The following is a 22398-nucleotide window of genomic DNA, read 5'->3' as shown; positions in this document are numbered from 1 at the left end:
TTGCCAGTCAGCAGTGTATACCATATGGTAGTTACGAAAACTGTCCATGTAAAAATTACAAAATTAGTTGCTTTCAATATGATTTTGCCTTCAGGTTTGAATAAAAAATTTACACAGCAAGCAACTGATACACCTTTTTCCTTTTCTACCAAAGTACTTTTAGCTGGCTTTTTTCAGACACTTTAAGTCGAAGGGCTAATTTCGTGGTTTCTATACTACTTTTTGTTTGCCTAATAGTTCATTAAATCATGGGAGCTAAAACCAGCCTCAGGACTGAAGGTCATCAGTTGCTATTAAAAACCGGTAACAGTGCAAATGCTGGATAAAATCAATCAAATAAATTAGACCCACCAAAACTCCATGTAAAAATTAACTTAAACTTAAGTCAACAATATAGCTTTTCTTAATGTCTTAAGTACGAAGGAGTCTATTACGATTTCAGGAAAATTTGTGTAACTGTTAATAACCCACTCAAAGTTTATTAGATTTCAGAAATAATCAAAGCAAATCATATTATGTATATAATTAATATGACAGAATCACTTACATAATTATGATTCTTCTTCTGCTTTAGATGTTTGACTGGCTCAAAGATGCAAATTATATTTCCATAAGCAGCTGCAATCTAAAACAAATTGCAATTTAAATTAGTGTTTTTGTAGTCTCCATTTCATAGAACTGTTAAGGCACAGAAGTTTATTCAACCATATCCTGTTGGCTGAAAGAATATCAGCCAATAAAAGAATTATTTATTTATAATATCCGTAAGGCAGTTCAACTCAAAAAGTATGACTGTGGGTGGCATACAACATAAAGACAAATAATATACATCTATATCTATATTCCTAACTTCTCTAGAACAGGCATAAAATCAATGCAAATATATTTCTATACATATAGATATAGCATTGTATGTATGTATGTATATGAGAAAAACAGTAAAATAGTTTGACAAGCAGATTTAACATTACAGAGACATTTTAGGAAATTTAAAAATATTTTAATATATTAATTTAAATAATAAAATCATCAGCATGAATTTATTCAACAGACTTTAATGCATACATGGAGAAACAAAAGTCCTTCCATTTCACATGATACACAATAATCTACTATGGCCAAAGACCCACGCTGATGCTTGAATTCACTTCCGCTTTTGCCTATAATTTATTTCATAGGCAGGTTTGATTTTAAAAAAAATACTTTATATGCTATTTTTGTAGAATTAAATATCCTGTTTTTTAAGTATTAATATTGATATTGCTTGAAAAAATTAAAGCACTAAATTGTTAAAAGAAGCCAAATTAATACTAAATAATCTAAATATTTGGTTTTGGCTTATGTTGCATACACTCAGCCATTTTGGCTTACCCAAAAACCTTTGTCTAAGTGTCATTTGAAAACCAAGGTGGTGAAGCACTTTTGTCATCACTTTGCTTAATATGCATTTAGGAATGCATTACATAATTATTAATAAATACATCTGAATCTAGAAATATAATTGAGTACTCAACTGCAAGAAATTGTTATCTATTAAGTATATTTATCCATTTAAGTCTAATTAAGTATATATTTTATGGCATTTTTATCTATTTAAGTATACATCCATGTGAATGACTCCCAACAGCAAGTACTTACAGAATTTGGTATGTCATTATTATAATCATATTGTATAGAAAATTGGAATATAACCTAAGTACCATTACTACTTACCTTCCCTTGCTGCATGGAACAATCTACACACCCCACTTGTATATTTCCATATTTTGCTCCAGGAATTATTTGTAATCTTTCAAAATCTGTACCCAATATCACTATGTCACATCCTGATGCATAAGCCTACAGGGGAAAAAAAGGGAAAATTGACTAAATAATTGTCCTTTTTATTTTTTGTTAACCACCCAAAGAAAGGAACAATATCTAGTGTCCATAACTCAGTCTACACACATATTTTAATCATGTTTATAATGCAAAGGAATATTACGTTAATAATTTACCACTAACATAAATAAAAAAAATTCTCAGATATTATGTGGTTATCCACATAATATACCTTTAATTTTTATCTCATGAATTTCATTAAGATATAATTACAAAGGGCAAATGTACAATCTATGAACCCTATAAACTTTCCTTATATGAGCTCTCAAACTTGAGATATAACTGTTTTATAAGAAATGCCTTTACATTGGAGATTTAGGATTCCACCAAGGAGGAAGGAACTATTTAAGCATATATTCATGTGGCTTTTACATATCACTTGATCATCAGGAGGTAGTGAATGACTAGTTTTGTCCTTACAAATGAAACTACATAACCCGTGACCTTTGGATTATCATTTCAGAGATACATTCCTTAAAAGATTCCTAAATGCCTTCAATAATGGCAAAGCTTATTTGAAAAGTTCTTAAAAATTCAGGGAGATATTCAGAGATGATATGCCTTGAAAGTAGCCCGTGTTAAACTATATACCACACTCAAACATCAAGAGTTAATCACAAGAAAAGTTTTATGACATTTTTTATTACTTCGTAAATGGTTGTATGATAATTTTATGTCACAAAATGCTTGATAAAATTTGCCAAATTTGAATTCCACAGGAGTCATGGGTCCCGGATTTTGTAAATTAGTCCATTTGAGATAATTTGGTTCAAAATGTTTTGCCCTATGATGTACTGTTTAGTCTAGTTAAAGGTTATAGGCACAAGTGTTTTATTAGTATATATAAAGGTACACATTGCATACACCTACACACACACATATTTATACAAATAATTTGCACACACACACATATATGCATAAGTGTAAATACATTCAAAATAAAATTCATGACAGATATGCCATATAACACGTTCTACATTTTCCTAAATACTCCTATTTGCCAGTTGAAGAGGCCATTGGATCCAACCACTTAACAAAGTAGAGAAAAAGAAACATCAAACTATTTTCTACATTTACAAAACGTAGAAATGTATTTTACATTTCAACATTATACAAACTGAGTACATGTAAGGTTACTTTATTCACCTTATTGTGATCAAAGAAATACAATGTTTGTTTTTTTTCAAAAACTAAAATTCAAAATAGTTCATTTAAAATAGATTTGGGCTTGTTAAATATAAATACTTGGATTAGATAAATTGACTTATTTATATTCCCACTACTGCAACAAATGTGTGTGTCAGCAAGACTATGTACAGATTTGATAAACAATGATTTAGAAAATCATGCTGAGACTAGCAGAAACTAAATCAAGCTATCTTAAAAATTATAATGATTTCATTTTCATCTTAGTAATAACCTCAGTTAAAATTTGGGCCTAATACTATAATAGCTAACTAAAATCAGGCAACTAGAAGAATCATGTACAATCTCAAAGTTTCAATAAACAAATATCACTTCTATAGTTATGTAATTGTTTATCTTAAGCCAATCAGCTCAGGCATGGCAAGCAGTTAGGACTTCCTGTTCAGTTTATCTATTTATTTAGTGTATGGCATATTCTACATGGACTAGCAATACAAATTAATATTTCAAATATATTAGTAGAATCCCAAAAATTATAAATGTCAAAAAGATCTATTCAAATATCAATGTCTCATCTAATAATTGAAGTGCAGTCTTGTTTGTATTTTTAAAAAATCAGATACTGGACTGGTAAATGTCTTCAGCTTACAGTGGTCATGATGTGATCTACAGTCTGACGTGGGAACCCACAGTCATCAGTCCTAGGGTTGGTATACTCCTGTTTAGTCCATTCAAGGTAATTAATAGCCTTTGATTGGCTTCAAAGGCATGTTGGGATTTTTCCTGGGCAGCTGTTGGTCAGTTCTACCAGAGGCCTTAAACCCATGTTTGTTAATCCCATGGGGCTTCCTGTATTTCTGAAGGGCTTAGGAAATGAAATTACAAAAGTTATGTCTAGATCATTACTGGAAGATGATGAAGAACAAAACCAGCCAGAGGTGTAAAACCCAAATTTAAGGATTACATTATGGCAATAAGAGCAGCTAAACAAGGTACCTCTCTAGTGAGGAGTTACAGACATAATCTTTCTCCTCCAACTGGAACTGATTTCTAAGAGAGGTGAATCACTGAAGGATAGTGCCTTGCGCTCCTGATTCCCACAGCCAGTCAGAAGATTACTGTGGTCGACAGTATCAAAAGCTGACAAAAGTTCAAGGAGCATTAGGATGGATGCACCACCCCATCCTGGCTCTGACAAAGGTCTCTAACCAATGCTGTCTATGTAATATACTCCGGTCTGAAGTCATACTGAAACAGATGTAGATTATTTGTCTCCTACAAGATCCTCTTTAACTATTATCCAACCATCTTTTCCACAACCTTCACCAGAAAGATTGAAAACTGACTGATAATTCTCCAACAGGAAAGGATCAAGTCATGACCTCTTGAGGAGGGAGCATACCACCACCTCCTTTAAGTCTGGTGGGATCACCATGTTTCTCAGGATCAAAAGTACTGCGTGAATCCATTCCATGATTACCGTCTGGCTGCTTTAATAACCCAGGTGTGGCAAAATCTAATAAACAGGTTTTTTCCATTTCCATTTTCCATTTCCTTAGACATAACACAATCATAGTCCAGTTAATATCACAAGACTTTCCTTAGTAACTCAATAGGACTTTAACCAATCAGATTCCAATCTTTGAGAGAGTATGAGAAACTCTCCTGGATAGCAATATTCCTCAGCACGGTCCTGGAAATATTCCTATGGACCCTATTCCTTCAATAGGGAGTGGTTCTTCCTGAACAGGGCTGCTGGGCAGCTATAGAGAGATGCAATAAGGGTGGAGAAATAGCAATGTTTTGCCACCCTTATTGCCATGATATAGGTCTGAATATAGGCTCTCACTTGTACTTGGTCAGATTCACTCTTTGTCTTTCCGCAACACTGCTCTAGACATTGTTTCTGGTGTTTCATCTGTTGGAGCTCCAGAAAACTATAGAGCACCCCAAGATCAGCGCACAGAGAAAGAATGCATAGGAGCAATTCAGTCCAGGGCCTCCCCACATGCCATTCCAGGCTGCTGCCAAGGTCACTGCTCCAGTGCTGATAGATGAACATCTCCAGTATATTTAGCCCCTTTAAACTATTACATTTCAAAAATATTGAGAACTTGAGCATTATAACGCAATTTAGACCAGTTCTACATTAAAGCTACATATAGTATTCATATAGTAATTCTCAGTTGACGTGACAGCTGACTATAATGAATTTACCAGCTTATCTTCCTTGATTTAATTATCTTATTGAAGTGTTAAATCTATTATCTTGCCTTGCAATATTTCCTATTTTGGGTGTACAGTTAGAAATTTATCAGAATGAAAAAATAGACACAATAGAACCTCCACCTAAAATAAAGAGAATGCCCTCCAAGAAACCTGAAACAAAAGATTTCTGAAGTAAAAGCTTCCTTGTATTCCCATCAACTATCATTGTTGACATTAAATATTCTTGGATTATATGTAAACAATACATAAACTTAGCTTGTAAAATTCTGGTTCTTCAAGGTCTGTCAGGTTTTTCTCTGCTTGAAAAATACAAGATGATGCCATAATAAAAACCTGATAGAGGATTATTAATGTTCTTTCCAAAGCACAAGGTCCCACTTTCAATTCTTATATATAGTAATATATATAAAATTTAAGAGATAAATGGGAATTAGCATATAATGGCTGCTACCATCTAATTTTACTCTAAGAGGAATAACTACAAGTTATTGTTTCTACTTAGCCAATATTTAAGGTAACATACAAAGGTAATTGCTGAATATCCTATACAAGCAATATTCCTGCATTGCTAATGAATTATTTCACGGATATAATTTCACAAAGAAGCAAATTAAGACTCTTAAATGAATCTTATGTAAGAAACGCTGAAAATATAGTTCTAGTAGCCATGTCTATTCGTCACTGAACAGATAAATAATTCCCTAATAAATTCCAATTCTGCAATTTTTCAGTGAGATTAGTATATACTGTACAGATGATACATGATTTTGTGCTGCCCTTTAAGACCATTAGTTCAGAATAAATGGTACATTTTTGTAACACCTCCCCTGCAAAAAGTGCAGTAGCTACCAGTAGGCTTATGGGTGTTATTCAAATGGTTGCTTCTTATATACAAAGTACTTTAACTTAAGGCCTAGTTATCTTAGGGAACATTCTTCTCCCATTATTTCTGACCATTCTGAAAATCAGACTCAGCATACTTCGAGTCTCATCCAAGAAGCTGTTGGTTGTGTTATGACACTTGCCTTTGAATCAGCGTTGCCCAGATGGCACATATCTTGAAACTGAGTCTTTTTCCAAGCTTTGAGCTAAAGTAGAATTTTGTAATGGCATGTGGGAATGACCCTGGAAAGCAGGGGTAAGACCCATATCCAGGGCCAATGGTCAGTTAAGCAGTGGCTTAGACAGCAGAAAGAATGTGGCTATGGCAAACATCTCAGAAATAATTTTTCTTGGTTTCCTGGGCTATAAAGGTAATGGGGTGGGGGAGAAGTATAAATGTACTTTCAGATTGGCAACAATCTGTTAATGTACTCTTACAATATAGAAGAACTAGTACTTCTGGTTGTGCTTCTTGACTGGACTACCTCACAATACTGACAGATGTGGGCTCCATCTGTAAAAGCTTTTAAAGGACATTTGTTCTATTTCACATTTGACATTGTTTTTAATTCTGTTTAACACCTAGACTCAGTTCAAGGAGTTTCATGGGCTTTAATATGAGTTATAAATAAATAGAAATTACAAATTTAATGAAGAATCAGAAGTCAGTCTTTGGAGTCAGACCTAAATAAAATAATTGGGGTCAACAGTGAGAAATGTTATTCACAAGATGCAAGGATTCTCATACTCAATACACTGTGCTAAATTACAGTGGAACTGGGTTTAGAGATTGCAGTGGGAAACCTAGCCATTGCCTTAATATGCTGTGTGAAACAGATCAGTATGTTAAGTGGTAATATGATTTACTGCGTTGGACATAGCATACTATGTAACAGCTACTGTTCCTTAACCTAGGCTTGGGGCTTAAGCGTACTGTGAATGTAGCTAGCGAATCACAAACTAGCCAGATAATTTAGCCTAGCATTTGTGCAAAGCCGGTCTGTTGTTAGTTTATAATCCAAAAGGGTGTCATGTGAACCCAGAAAATGAAGTCCGAGCAAATAAGCCTTCCCCTTTCTGAGTATAAGGAAGCTGGAAATAAAAGCTTGGATTCTAGCAACTCTTCCTCCTCCTCTTCACTCCGATATTCATGTTTCATATATTTAAATTAGTCGCCGGGGTGGGGTGGGGTGGGGTAGGAATACTAGTCAGCTGTTACATTATCTGTCTTTTGTAAAGGCGAATTCAGTACGAATAGGAAGAAAAATACTGACGTGAGAAGACGACGGAGGAGGAAACCAAAGGATAAATAAAGCCTTCCCAAACTAGCCTCATTTCCTAGCTCAGAAAGCACCAGGATTCATTCCCCCACACCCCCCACTCCGGTTTTAACATAACATGGGCGCCGACACCGACGCTGCACGGACAGGTCGCGCGCAGGTTAATAAGGCACCTGCTGAACCACCCGCCAACGCCATCCTGACGCCATTCGTTCGGCTCCGCGCTAAGGCTGAGGCCAAACCCTGGCAGGAGCCGGGGAGAGGACGCAGGAGGAATCCGTTACCGGCCCCGCCAGTGAGGCAGAGACTCACCGTGAAAGGGTGGCCGTCGACGTTCCCCACGGAGAAGCAGTTGTCCCCGGGGTTGACAGCCCCCGTTAGCACTTGGTGCAGATTCATAGCGCAACCGTCCTTTCCTGCTCCAGGCCGGCCAGCCGGCCACGCAGCCGCCTGAGCCCACCGCCGAGGCTCTGTGAGCTGCTCGGCCGCTGATCAGTCTCTCAGGAGGAGGAGGAGGTGGTGACGGCCGCACATAGTGTGGGGCGGGCCTCCTCACAGGCGCCTCCCCGCCACGGGCAGACCAAGAGCTTCTCTCGGGCTAACCACGCACGCGAGCTCTCCTTCCGCCTCAAGACGCCTTCCTCCGGCAACCTCAGTCCGAGAGAATGCGTCGAAAGCTCATCATGCGGGGAAACATCGCGAGATCAATGAAACAATGACGTCTCTGCCCTAACCGACGAACGTTTTCTGTTTTCCCTTTCTCTAACATAATAGAACTAGGATGGATAACGGCGGGCAGACGCATGCGCTCTTTTGAAAGACGGGGGTGGGATGGGCTCGGAAGCATGCGTAGTGTTGACACGCGGCGATATTTTACGACAGCTCTAGGCGGTCGGTGAAAGTGGCAAGAAACCTCTATGGTGCATCTGCGTTGATAATGTTTGTGCTTCTAGGAGAATCGTCAGATTAAGGCGCGTGAAGTGGATGCAATGTATGTGACAATAGCAGTGCTAGTTTAGTTCCGTGCAGCGTGAGAACTATTAAATTTCGATAAAGTTACAATGTTCAGCTCAAACGACTCAGAAAGACATAATGTGAGAACAAACGGGCTTCTCTTCCTCCTATATTCAGTCCTATAGGTATTTACGTAGAAATAAGCCCCATTGAGTTCAGTGGAGCTTATTTTTGCGGGTATAGAAGGTGTTCAGTTAATTGCAACTGGCAAATGGGTTATATTAAGCTTGCTACATTACTGAAAAACTAAATAGGTGAGAACTTGTCGGATTCACAGCGCTGTTACAAGTTTGTTTAGGTATTGACTTTCGACTCTCAAACCCAACCCATCTCAGGGTTATTGTGGGGAAAACAGGAGGAAGGAGTATTAGATAAATTCATCACCTTGAGTTATTTATAAACAAAGGTGGGATAAAAATCAAATATTGTACTGCAAATGCTAAAATAAAATTGAAATACTTTCTCATTTTATTCAGAACTGTGTCATATGTATGGGCTGTCCATTTTTCCCAGCTAACCATTTTAGCTGATAATTACATGTGCTGATTTCTGACATATACAGAGACTATCAAGTTGATAAAAGCTGGTCTAGTTATAAAATAATTTTATTGTCATTATACGTGTATACACAGTATACCCATACAATGAAATTTACTTAACACCCAAAGACCAGGTCTAACACACTTAACAATCCCCAAACACAGACACACACCACAATTCCCCACCCCTAAACCACCCAAACATCCACACAACAGACCAAGCAATACTGTCCAACAGCTCACTGATGGTGGCCCTTTAGTTCATTGAGTGCAATTATAGCTCTAGGATAAAAACTATTCAAAAAACATGTGGTCCATGTTTTAATTGTTCTGTATCTTTTGCCAGAAGGCAACAGTCCAAAAAGATTGTAAGCAGGATGGGAAGAGTCTCTGAGAATGTTATGCAACTTTCTCAAACAGCGAGATTCGAAGATGTCGTCCAGGCTGGTAGCTGGAGTCCGATAATATTCTGGACAGTTTTAACGATTCTCTGTAGGGCCTTTTTGTCCGCTACAGAGGTGCTCCCATACCATGCCAGAATGCCACATGTCAGGACACTCAATGGTGCTGCGATAATAGGACAGAAATAGATGCTGAGATAGATTTATCTTCCTGAACATTCTCAGGAAGTACAGCCTCTTCTGTGCCTTCTTCACAAGCATGTTAGTTGTAATGATTGCCTCTCCTTCCAACTTAAGAAAGTAAATACTCTTGAAACGTGGTTGTTCAAAAGGAATCTTTTATTAAGCAGAAGTGATAACCCAGTTAAAGCAAGATTTGAATACCCTTAGGCAAGACAAGTAGGATTAAAGTAGTAGAGACCCCTCCCTTTAAGTCAGAATGCAGATTTTAGCCAGTACACAAGTGTGAAGATGTTTTCTTTACTAGTTTCCCTGAGAACCTGAACAAACATGCATTCACACCATTATCCTTTAAAGTGAAACAACCCACATGGCTATCATAAACATTCCTCCACGTAAAGAGGATCTCAAGGCTTTTTGAGCCAGGATATAGGTTGTAAAATATCTGTTGACACAGGCAATGCTAGTAAATCGAATACAAGTCTCCCCCCTTCTTCCAATTGAATGGCAGTATCACTTTTAGGGATCTGACATTAGCATTCATAGTCCATGAGAGGTCCTTCGAGATATAAATGTCCAGAAATTTAAAACTACCCACCCTCTCCATCTCCTCGCCATTTATGTACAATGGTAAATGTACATCTCTCTTCCTCCTGAAGTCAATTATAAGTTCTTTAGTTTTTGTGGTGTTAAGTGGGAGATTATTTTCATTACTCCACAATGTCAGCCCTTGTACTTCCTTCCTGTAAGCAGATTCATTGTTCTTATTAATGAACCCCACCACTGTTGTGTCATCCGCAAATTTAATAATTGCGTTGGAAACAGGTAGATGTGGGAAGGAATATCTACCTATTTGTAGTTTCTGATCTTCTATGCTGCAAGTATCTGTGCATCTTAAATGTGATTCACATATAGTTCTTGGTGGGATTCACATATCAATAGTAAGAAACTACAAGATTCCAATTATGGTTACAATTCCAGATAGTAAACTTGCCTCATTTTTACACAGTTGTGTACTACAAGACTATGTTTAAACAGCAATGTAACCTATGGTTTTAACCTTAATGAATATACCCAGTTGGCTTGGTTCACAACAGTCGTAAGTCATAAACCTTGGTTAAAAAGCTAGTTTGGGTCACTATATCTTACTAAAGCATAAAAAGGAAATCACATCTTTGTTTAGTGAGGTGTGTAACTCCAAATTTATTTTATTTAATGAGGTAAATCTAGAAATTTTGTACTGTGCATTTTGAACAGTTCTATTTAGGGAGCTTCAGAAAAGGACATTTATGGAGACATAAAATTAAACTATGCTTTTTAATCCCCAGAACAATATTGACAATCTTTTGTGCAGTGCAATGGAAGAAAGTGATGAAATGTACATCATGACCTTATGCAATTATAAATTAACATAGTTGTGTTAGATTTCAGGACTTCTACATAATTGTGGAGTTTAGATATTAAGAGAAATTTAATTTGACAGTTCAATGCTTTGGAGTTCCTCTACAAAAAGCGCTTTGGAGAATGTGGAAGAATGACTTTAGCATCCATCTGTCATACCTTCAGATAGATGCAACTTTTCTGAGAATTGTGCTGTAGTTGTGGAACTGTCTGATACTTAAAAAAAAGCATATATGTTTTAAGAAGATGTATACAGGTGCTGTGCTCCATATATCAAAAGTACATTTTTGCCTCTGGATCTTAGAGGTGTTCCACAACCAACCTTGAGGATTTCTGGAATATTCACTACAGTAGGCACAGGACTTATATGTGATTTTTTTTTAGTTTAATCTTATGCTACTTGGCAAATCATTTTTATCATTTATTTATTTATTGGTTCGATTTATATGCCGCCCTTTCTCCGGAGACTCAGGGCGGCTTACAATGCATTAAGCAATAGCCTTCATACTTTTGTATATACCTGCTTAGTAGGGCTTTCGCGCCCCCCCCAAGCTGTTCTTTTTTATACAAAGTCAGTTTATTGCCCCCACAAACCTAGTCCTCATCCCATAAACATGCATAAGATTCAAGTTAATACAGCTTTCCCAAGCCTGGCATACAGTAAACTTGTTGGAACCTACAGTGATTAAGAGTTTGTGGAGTATTAAGTCCTAGTTGTCCAAGGCACCATAAACTAGCCAGCATTTTACTTTCACATGCTGTGAAACTGAACATTCGGTAATCCACTTTATGGGTCTGTTATTCAAAATAAAGCAACTGATTCGAGTAAACCAGTCGAGGTAAAGTTCTTAAAGTTACCTTATGCCACCAGGCTTGAAATTTTGGGCTTAGACAATTTAGAACTACACTGCCTTCAGTCTGACCTAAGCGTAGTACACAAAATTATCTGCTACAAAGTCCTACCTGTTAGTGACTACTTTAGCTTCAACCGCAACAATACACAAGCACACAATAGATACAAACTTAAGGTAAACCACTCCAAACTCGATTGCAGAAAATACTTTAGCAACAGAGTGGTCAATGCTTGGAATGCAGTACCTGACAGTGGTTTCATCCCCAAACCCCCATAACTTTAACCTTAGACTGTCTACTGTTGACCTCACCCCATTCCTAAGAGGTCTGTAAGGGGCATGCATAAGCCCACCAACGTGCCTACCGTCCCTGTCCTACTGTCCCCATTTATTCGTATCCATTTCCTGTATTCATAATCATGTTTATACTTATATCTGTTCTCTTATGCATGCTTGACAAAATAAAAAAAATAAATAAATTGAGAAGATCAGTTTAAATAGGGCTGCTGTATTGGGACAGAATACAAGACTTGTTTCTAAACTTGACGCTTCCCTGGAATTAAACCCTAACTACGTGGAGCATTGGCAAATAAACTTTTCAGACTAAACAATACCGAACCGCGCCCGCACTCTTCCCCATCACACCAAACTAACAAGACTTTCCAGCGGAGCCCTCTTGCGGCCAATGAAAAAAACCGCTTTTTTCAATCTGTTGTGGATGCCAGGAAAGGGGGAGGCGGACATTCTAACCACGTGTCGAAGCTTCGCCTTTCGGGCTTCTTCGGTTTCAGAGCCGGTCTTTCTTCACGTGTCTTTAGAGACACAGGTCAGGAAGCAAGAGGTGGAGCAGGCTGCCGTTTTGGCTGCTTAAGGGATTTCCTCAGCTCTGCCTGCAAGACCCCAGGGATTACAGAGTTGGCCCGTCCTGCACACATAAAGCCGTCGAGTCCTGGGTTTAAGTCTTCGCGGCAGCCATGGAAAAGGGGCCGTGGTCGGTTGACGCGGCGGGGAACGGAGAGGAGCAGCGGCAGCTTACAACTCCTGCACCGGAGAACGCAACTGAGGAAAGCGAAGAGTGCTGCGAAGGTCTGTGGGAGCTGCCCGTGGAGCTCAGCACGCGGAGACCCGAATGCGGCCGCTGCGGGTGAGTGGACCAGCTAAGCCGTCTGCTCTGTGGGCGGTCACGTATCGCTGAGTGTCCCGTTTCCCTCCCTCCCCCCTCTGGTACTTCAGCCCTCTGCTGGTTAAGAGGTCGCAATGCACTCGTTCCCGCCCGGTCTCTGCTTGGTTTTTGTTTTGTTTTTTTACTGCCTTTGCAAAACAAGCTTCTCAGGCTATTTCTCAGGGCTTTATTCTCATTTCAAGTGTATACTATGGCCAAACTAACTAACTCAGTCCTCCACGTAACATAATATTGGTCACATTCCACTCTGAGCAGTAGCTTAATCACACGGGTTGTTCCAAAATACAGCATCCTTGCCTTAGCGCCCTCCCAGGAGGACTTTGACACCTCCCGTTGTTTGAACGGACCCAGGAATATCAGCTTTCTCTTATTTACTTGGATTCTTCCTTTCGGAAGAGCTTTTTGAAGCAGATTTGCCGGAGGCACTAAACCCTAAACCAGAGGTCTTCAAACTTGGCAGTTTTAAGACCTGTGGACTTCAACTCCCAGAATTCTCCAGCCAGCTATGCTATGCATAGCTATGCCAGCTTTGCTGGCTAGAGAATTCTGGGAGTTGAAGTCTACAGGTCTTAAAGCTGCCAAGTTTGAGGATCCCTGCCCTAAACAAACAACAAAGGGAGGCTCCTCTAGGCTAAAATTAATCGATTACGGTAGATTGCGGTTGGTCAACCAGATGACAGCTAGTTGATACTGAAAATCTAAGGAGGATCAGGTAATGAATGTGAGTGGATAGAAGACTACCAGGAAATCCCATATTTGTGGGCTGCATTGTTATGTTAAAAATAAATAAATAAACTAGAAGAAGACAGAAACTATTTGGATGAGTTGAATTACCAAAGGATGAGCTCAATTTGAAGGAGGTTTTATAGTTACCTCATTTGTTTATTTTGCCATGTAAATGTAGCTAGCTCATGCTATCTAGCTATGGAAGCATTTGATTGCTGAGAAAAGAGAAATCAGATAATTTATTTCCTTATTTAGTTTATCTGTTCAAGTGTGTGGCAAGGAATATTGAGCTTTGTGGCACTATTTAGACTATAAAAATTCATCTCCCACAATAATTGCCTAAAGCTGTACTGTACATCATTCTAAGTAGACTGCAATATGATTTCTGGTGTTGGTCTAGTAAACCACTGATTGTTTTAGGAGGTAAACACAGTCATGCTTAAAATCATAGAGAATGTTTTCTCACATTATGCTAAGCCATGTGATTTTAAGCATGACTGTATTTACATCTTAAAAGCAAAATCTGCTTTTCTGCAACCTCCACATTTGTTTGGAATTGAGTTTATAGTTAACTTTCTTGAAAAGTACCCAGATGGGAAGGTGAGGTTATGGAGAGAATGTGCATTAGGGTTAGTATAACAGAATATAATTTAAATGAGGTTAGCTGCTTTGGCTCATTTATGGCTCAGCATGTTGTATATACTCAAGCAACTGAATTCATTCAGTCACATTTAAATTAACATGACTTCGGATACATTGGTGGCCAGAAGGCTGGCATTATGTGACTGGTTTTGTCCTGTTTAGGACTTATTGGATGTTATTTTGTGAAGTCCAAGCACTTAAGGACCTTTACATCCTTTCAGAGATATTTCCTTATCAGTTTTCTCAAGAATGACAGAATTTGTAATGTATTGCTTTTTTTAAAAAAAGTTTGGATACATTCATAGATGTATCTCCTTGAAAATTGAACATATTGAATTATACATATTGAACTGTATAACATAGAAAAACATCAGACAAAAAAATTTATGACATTTTGCATTTTATAAAATGCTTTATGATAATTTTATATCATAAAATTGTTTTATAAATTTTGCCAAATTTCAATTCTATTGCAGTCATGTGTTCTGGATTTTGGACACATTCTGTGATTTAGGTCATTTGAGGTAACGTCATTGAAAACTTTGTGACCTGTACTGCACTGTTTCATCCAGTTAAAGGTTACAGGAATCAGAGTGTTAGTGATAGGTAGGTAGATGAATTCTGGCACATAGGATAGTATATGAAGTCATATAAATAGCAATTGCACTTAGACTTATATGCCGCTTTACAGTGCTTTACAGCCGGCTCTAAGCAGTTTACAGGGTCAGCATATTGCCTACAACAATTTGGGTCCTCATTTTATAACAGTGTTTATATGTTCTGAAAGCTTAGAGGAAAGTGGATTGGTAGATTACATGACTTCTGATTATGAATATGTGCAAAATGATACATATACATGGAATTATTAAATGTGACACTACATATAAACTTCACACTTCACTTTAGTCTTCAATGTACGACCATAATTGAGCCAAAATTTATGTTGCTGAGTGACAAATTTGTTAACTGAGTTTTGCCCCATGTTACGACTTTTCTTGCCACATTTGTTAAGTGAATCACTGCAGTTCTTAAATTAGTAACATGGTTGTTAAGTGAATCTTGTTTCCCCATTGTCACTGTTTGTCAGAATGTCGCAAAAGGTGTTTACATGATTACAGGACACTGCAACCGTCATAAATGTGAGTCAGTTGCCAAGCATCCGAATTTTGATCACATGAACTCAGGGATGCTGCAACGGTTGTAAGTGTGAAAAACAGTCATAAGTCACTTTTTTTCAGTGCTGTTGTAACTTTGAACAGTCATAAATGTACTATTGTAAATCAAGGACTACCTGTAATCTATACTGTATTGGTCTCTGGTGCTAAAGGAGATTGCTCTTGTATATTTTACAGTGTTAATAATTGCACAGATTTCAAATAACTTTTAATATTCTAACAACAGTTTGGTTCTTATTTGAAACAAATGTGATAATCATACTTAGCTTGACAATAGTGCTTTTCCTACAGTAATTACATTTTCGTTTAAGACAAGGTTGCATTTAACTGGAGTCAATATTATATTGAAAGACATGTAATAGCTATTGTATTTGGTATGCCTTGATGATCCTGTACTGCCATCTAGTGAACAGTCGTACACTTGAACAAAATTTTGTATTATTGTAACTTTTCTCCATTTTACCTATATTGTACATATTACTAAATTTAGTAAGTGAATGTTTGGAATATCATAATTCAACGGTGCTTGCTAAATTCATTTAACTACTGAGAGATATTTTATTATACCCTTTTCAGTACTGTAAACAACTTAAAATTTGTAGGTGGTGCAAACTAATGAATACAGGTGCATATCAAATCAAAATTGCACCTGCACTCACAGAATGCCTAGGCAAATGTGCTTGTCAACACTTGTTTGATAAGGATCTGTAAGACTATTTCTGAGAATGAGGTTATCATTAAAAATGGAGGAAAGAGGCAGTTATTCACCTTCTGTAGGAAGTCCACAAGGCAACCATGTTTCATTTTAAAACGCTGCAGGACATGGCATTCAAGATATTACACAGCCAGGAATTGATGTTCCCTTACCTCAATGCTCAGTATTCCATCGCTGCTTTATATTTTTGCAAATGTCAGGGTTTCCTTGCACATATTGATCATTTCAGCTCATTTCTTAGTGGCCCCATTTTTATTCCTTAGTTGAATTTGCTGCTTTTTGTAGGATTTATGTTTAATTTTTTAAAAAATGTTACTGAAACTAGGTTATAGTACAGTAATGCAACTACAATAATACTCAAGTGAAAGAAAGCATAAAAGCATAATCTCAGTAAAATAGGGCAAACTCTTGCGGGAGAAAATACTATTTCAAATCACTTAGTCCTAAATCATGTGGGGTTTTAAATATCATAATCATGTCTTTGGATTGTATTCATTGTATTAAATACATATACATTAAGATTTTATCAACAGAAAGCTAACAACCTTTTAAATCATACAGTATTCGGAAACCACAGTTTGTATTTGTTCACAGCCTGCATTTAGGGAACATAGTATACTGAAACAACTGAATGGCCATTCATTTTCCTGCATAATCTAGAGCACTGTAAAGAATTTTAAAGCCTTGAATGATTAAAGATTGCAATATTTTAGAGATTCCCTTTTCTCATACAAAGCTACCCATCTATTGAAATCACCAGAGACTCCCCCAAATATGACCATAACCTCTGGTATACTTTTTGATGGGACTAGAACAATACTTTCTGGAAACAGCCAAATAACTAGAATTCCTTTCTAAGGAAATCCTTCCCATTAAAATAATTGTCTTTTTATTTCAGGAAGACCTTGAATGTTTACATGTAATATTAAAAAAAGTCTTGACGTTACATGTTGCTGTTCCTCCTCGTGCTGTTTTATTCTTGAAATTCTTAATATATTTTTTTTTTACTATTATGAAGCACTTGGAACTTTGTGGAGGATTGGCAAGAAGTTTTAAATAATATATAAGCCCAAGGGTCAGCAATTAATAAGAATATTAAGTTGGGGAATCCAATTCAGCTGGGTAAACTGTTCAGGTAATATGCACTTTGGTTTTAAGCATATGGATTATTTACAGAATTGATATCAGGTATGGAAATATGTGTATATGTAGGATAATGTAACTAGACAAATATGAAAATGTATTTACCAGGAGGACAATATGATATCTCAAGGAAGGAATTACAAAAATACTTACAAAAAGCTCTTCATAGTACCCAAAAAGCTCTTCATAGTACCCAAGATCTAATGTTAAAGCATTTATTAGAGCAATGCAGTGCTTTGTGTCCAAAGATAAAAGAATGCAGGTGGCATGAATGTAACAGCTGACAGCAACTCCTAAAACAAAATGCATCTTCTCCCTAGTTTTTCAAACTCTAAGAAAGAAAGTGTTTCTTTACGGAGTTGCTAACTAGTTTTAAATTTACAACCCTGTGTATGTGCTCCAAAATATTTTTTTGCCTTTGAATCAGAACCACTGCATGTTTATCCAATATAGATGTCTGTAATTCTACACTGTGTAGGTTAAAATTGATAGAAAAGGGCCTTTATTCTCTGAGGTGTGGTGATCTGAAATATATTTGGAGAGCTAACCTACATTTTTCAGACATGATAATTTCCATCATAATCTAGCAGGGAATTCTGAAAGATGCAGTATCAGATAAGGGCATCATGCTGCGTGGGCTGGGTTTAAAATATGTCTCTTAACATGCAGGGCATTAATTTGTCCTTAATCAAAGCCAAGGAAGATTTATTTTATGAATTATGAATCAGTTATTTCAAAGACTTTTCCTTTTTTTTCTCTAACAATCTCAAAAGTTAAATTTAATAAATTATGTTGGTACTGATGGTTATGACTGACATGAGTTAAAAATAGCAAGGCTGGCATGTGTATATCTGAAGCACAAAGTATATATCTGAAGCAGAAAGAAAGCATTGGTACAGGAGGTTTACAGGTCATGAATAGAATGAGATCTATGACTTTATATCCTTCTGATGTATTAAGTTTCATACTTCACTCATTTCATAGCTACTGGGCACAAAGCAATTACATGGAAATCATCACTTTGTGAATTCATCTGAATCCTTGATCTAGTCAGATAGAACTGGCTTTTTAGATTGATACTGTTCTTAGTATATAAATCACTTTAGACAGTAATTTTCTTGCTTTCTTGAATGCAAATTGAGATGTCTTAACCTACCTTTTAAAAAAGACCAAATAAAACAGGTTGCAAGACAGCATTTGGGAAAATGCACCTAATTAAAAGAATGTTTTTTTAGGCCACATGCATCAGACACACTTAACTCCTTATTCAGGAATTAGCTTTCTTATTAGATAAGTTATAACTACATAACACTCGTCAGATAAATTAGCTTATTTTAAATTGCAGGATATACAGGTAGTCCATAGGACTGGTCACTTAATGACCATTCAAAATTGCATTAACAGAAACAAAGCCCTGTTTCTGTTAATCTGCATGTTGACACTTGGCATTTAATTTAAAATTTGCAGGAATTCTTTGAGACATGCTAGAACTTTAATAAAGCTTTACAAAGGTTTATCAAGAAATTGCCCGTAAATACTTATGACAGGAGGATGCAACCCTTGTCATCTGGATAAATCCTAATGACAGGAAAGTTCATGTTCTGGAACTTGACTCACAAGGAAGCTGGGGAAAGGGGGCAACTCTTATGGGCCATATCAAAATACACCATGCAGCACAATTTCAGAAGTGGGTGCCCTGTTCTCAGCTACCACTGGATATAAATGTAATCCAGGGCTTTGCTCTCCCTCTCTTGGTCAACTTTTATTAATTTTAGAGATTGAAACAGTTGGCCAATCAATAGTAAAATCTTATGTGATGAAGTAGTGCTGTGATGTTTGTGACATATTGTCCCAAAATAAGCTTCTCAGGCTCCTATAGAGATATCATAAACCATTGAAGAAATGTCTGAGGTAAACTGACTTGACTGGATTAATTCAATCCTGGCAGTTTCCCTTCACTTTATTGAAGAAACTGTCTTAATAAGTTCTAGTCAGCAGCCTTCTTTGTGTCCTTCAAGAGAGATTGATACCCTGCCTCTTCCTGTATCTGTCAACAGGTGAATGGTGTTTCAGGAGTTATCTGGATCTTTCAGGTCTTAATCTCTCTCCCTCCCTCCCTCCCTCCCTTCCTCCCTGTCTCTCTCTCCCTCTCTCTTTACTGGCCATGTCATTACTTTTAATAACAGATTTCTGCAGGCTCTTAGTGAAAGTGTTATAATTATGGCAAAGTAGTCTACCATAGGTAGCCTTTGAGAAATTGAAAAAGTTAAAAATGGTTTCTATCAGAATAAACCTCAGCAATGAAACATATAGTATAATTAACCAGGCTAATGTGGTGGATACTGTTAGCCCATCATATGGAATTTGAAAATATTTGGAACCATCACAAAATAGCTTAACTCAGATGATAGTCATTCAGTGAGCACTGCATTATTACAAGTGTTTTTTAAGTCAACCAGCTTAATCATAACACTTTGAAGTAAATGTGGATGCTCCGTGATACTTTGAAAAAGAGTAAGTTAACTGACCATTTTACACCCTTCCTGCGGTGTACTTAAGAACAAGATATAAATGTAATCCACTCTTTGAAAGACTCTGTCCATGTGTACAATATATTAATTACATTTCTTCATAATTTTTCTACCTGCCACTTTTATACTGATACCTGAAATTCATTATAGTTTCCCTAATATATAAAAAAATAATGGTTTCAGATGTTTACATAAACTATTCTAAAATTTTATGGCAAATACGATTGGGAAACCTGGCAGATACTTTATAGATGCAAAAGGTGAAATGAAAATTTAGGTAGGGAAAAAAAATCAATAAAATCGAAGAATTTTCTTTTAATCACATGAAATTTTAATCTTCAATCTGTGATTGTAGCATTGGATTGATTGTGATATTTTGGTATTTTTATGTTTCAGAAGTTTTATATTTTAGTGTTTTAGCATCTTAGTATTTTAATGACTTAAATAATTGATTAATTTAGATTTTAAATATTTCAGTATATTTAATTATAAATAAATATATTTGTGTAAGGATTTTATCACCTGCAGCTATATTATTTAGGTTTGTTCTAATTTGTTTATTTTGGTACTTAAATAAACTTTTACTTGTCCCTTGTAATTTTTGTCATGAAAATGAATAAAATTCTTTCAGTTACATAATAAAGACTACTGATTGACTGCTAACCAGGATATAAGAAATCAGTATATAGTGGAAGATAAAACATTTAGATCCATACCAAAGTGTTAGCTATTCTACACAGCATCATTTAGAAAATTGCCAATTAGGCAGCATTGTCAGAAGGTAACTGGCCAGTATCTAAAGAAATACATTGCTATATATTACTATACATATATTACATTACTATATTGGAATGTCTTTATTATCTGGAAAGGGTGAGGATGCATCACTAAATCATCCCCATTCTTGATTTAGATCATCCTTATAATTCCTTACGCAAATAAATATAATTATATCTAGCTGGCAATATATAACTTAAATTCCACACCATTAATTCTTTAATCTGTAAAATCAGGCATTGTGGGGATAGATATAAATAAATCATTAGCAAAATAAAGTATTCATGCTTCAAAGTTCCACCAATGCTCAGTGAGCATGAAAGAGCATATTAATAATCTCTTCTTGAAGATCAGTAGAAATAAACAGTCCTACGGTATCGTGCCCGTCACATCTTCCAGGGAAAGCATTATTGAAACTGGTTCAAACTACAATATTCAGCTACTCAGTGTTTCAAAACTGCTTCATACAATAAAAATTGTATATGAGTCCTCTCAGTCAATCTTCTAGCAGTATTCCACAAGATAAAGGACATGTTCTGTAAAGACAGGGAAAATCAGTCAAGCAGGTTAGGCAATTATCTGTGGAAATGTCAGTACCTCTGAAAAGACATTGAAATCAGAGACAGAAGAAGTTAGATTGTACACTACAAAGTCATGTATTTTCACTGAAAGCTCTTCAAAATAGATTGAAGTAGGTATTCAAAATGAATAGCTGAAAGAACTACTGAATTCACTCAGTAGCTACAACTGGTCATCTATTGGCTTATTGTGGGAGTATGGCAGCAATTAAGTTACAGTCATCATCTTTATGAACAGAAGTCTCTGCTTTTAGACAAATTGTTTTCAAGCATGTTTTTAAGCAAAAGGTTTGTAACTTCTTTAGCAGATGTTCTATTTGATCAGTCCATGGAGGGCACAATCAAGCTATTCTTTTTTCTGCAATTCGGAGATATTCTTTTATTAGCACTAATTTCTGCTCTCTATCATTTGACCTTGGTGGAGAAAACAGCATTAGATCTGCTGGTGGTGTGTGTGTGTGTGTGTGTGTGTGTGTGTGTAAATGTTTATAAGAGTAGAATCTAAAACAAACTAAATTTAAAGAAAAGAGAATAGAAAGAAGGAGTAGAAAATACAAGAAAAAGAAATCAGTATTTTGGGAGTATGTGTTTTAGATATTCAAATGATTAGGAAATTTTCCATTAATTGAAAGGACTACAGTTCAGATCCATTTTTCATTTCATAATTTCATGAACAAGAGTTACAGAATGGGGCAGTTATAAATTTATTTGTTTTATAATTTACATGTCATCCAGGACTTAGTTTACTATTGTGTTAATGATTTGTTCAATTATGAGTTAATGAAGAAAATACAATTTGATGGATTCATACAATATATTAATCCGGTGATGATAATCAACAAACCATAATAGTTTGCACACAGTTTTACATCATTAATTGAACAAACTACAGCATGGCTTAGCCTAAAATATGAATGCATTCAAGGTGTGTCACTAATTCCAGTGAACTCTATCTGCCTGGTTTCCCAACCTTAACACATACATTTTCAATTTTGATTTTCCTGTGCTTTCTTCATCACATATGTAATTATTAATATTGTATGCAAAGAAAATGTGCAACATTAAGCTGAATAGTATGGTATATATAAAGGAGAAGTTTGCATACTACAGAAAGTGTGTATTAT

At 36.3% G+C, this 22398-nt stretch overlaps 2 protein-coding genes across 8 annotated transcripts in view; one reads left to right on the top strand and one right to left on the bottom strand.

Annotated features, from left to right (window-relative positions):
* The window catches only part of DMXL1 (Dmx like 1), a 78260-nt gene extending 70055 nt beyond the window's left edge, over nucleotides 1-8205 (bottom strand). For all 7 annotated transcript variants that reach the window (XM_034432815.3, XM_034432816.3, XM_034432817.3 and 4 more), the window contains exons 1-3: nucleotides 7731-8205; nucleotides 1714-1839; nucleotides 548-625 (exon numbers count right to left, since the gene is read on the bottom strand). In XM_034432815.3, coding sequence (XP_034288706.2) covers nucleotides 548-625; nucleotides 1714-1839; nucleotides 7731-7817 — 291 coding nt within the window. In that variant the 5' untranslated portion in view covers nucleotides 7818-8205. The remainder of the gene's footprint in view (nucleotides 1-547; nucleotides 626-1713; nucleotides 1840-7730) is intronic.
* Nucleotides 8206-9699: 1494 nt separating this feature from the next.
* Nucleotides 9700-22398, top strand: part of DTWD2 (DTW motif tRNA-uridine aminocarboxypropyltransferase 2) — a 74196-nt gene continuing 61497 nt past the window's right edge. Inside the window, exon 1 of the mRNA XM_034432814.2 lies at nucleotides 9700-12948. Within this exon, the coding sequence (XP_034288705.1) occupies nucleotides 12779-12948 (170 nt within the window). The 5' untranslated portion in view covers nucleotides 9700-12778. The remainder of the gene's footprint in view (nucleotides 12949-22398) is intronic.

Source organism: Pantherophis guttatus, chromosome 2 (genome assembly GCF_059756535.1).
Source record: "Pantherophis guttatus breed Tessera chromosome 2, ASM5975653v1, whole genome shotgun sequence".
NCBI lineage: Eukaryota > Metazoa > Chordata > Lepidosauria > Squamata > Colubridae > Pantherophis > Pantherophis guttatus.
This window is presented reverse-complemented; position numbering and strand designations above follow the sequence as displayed.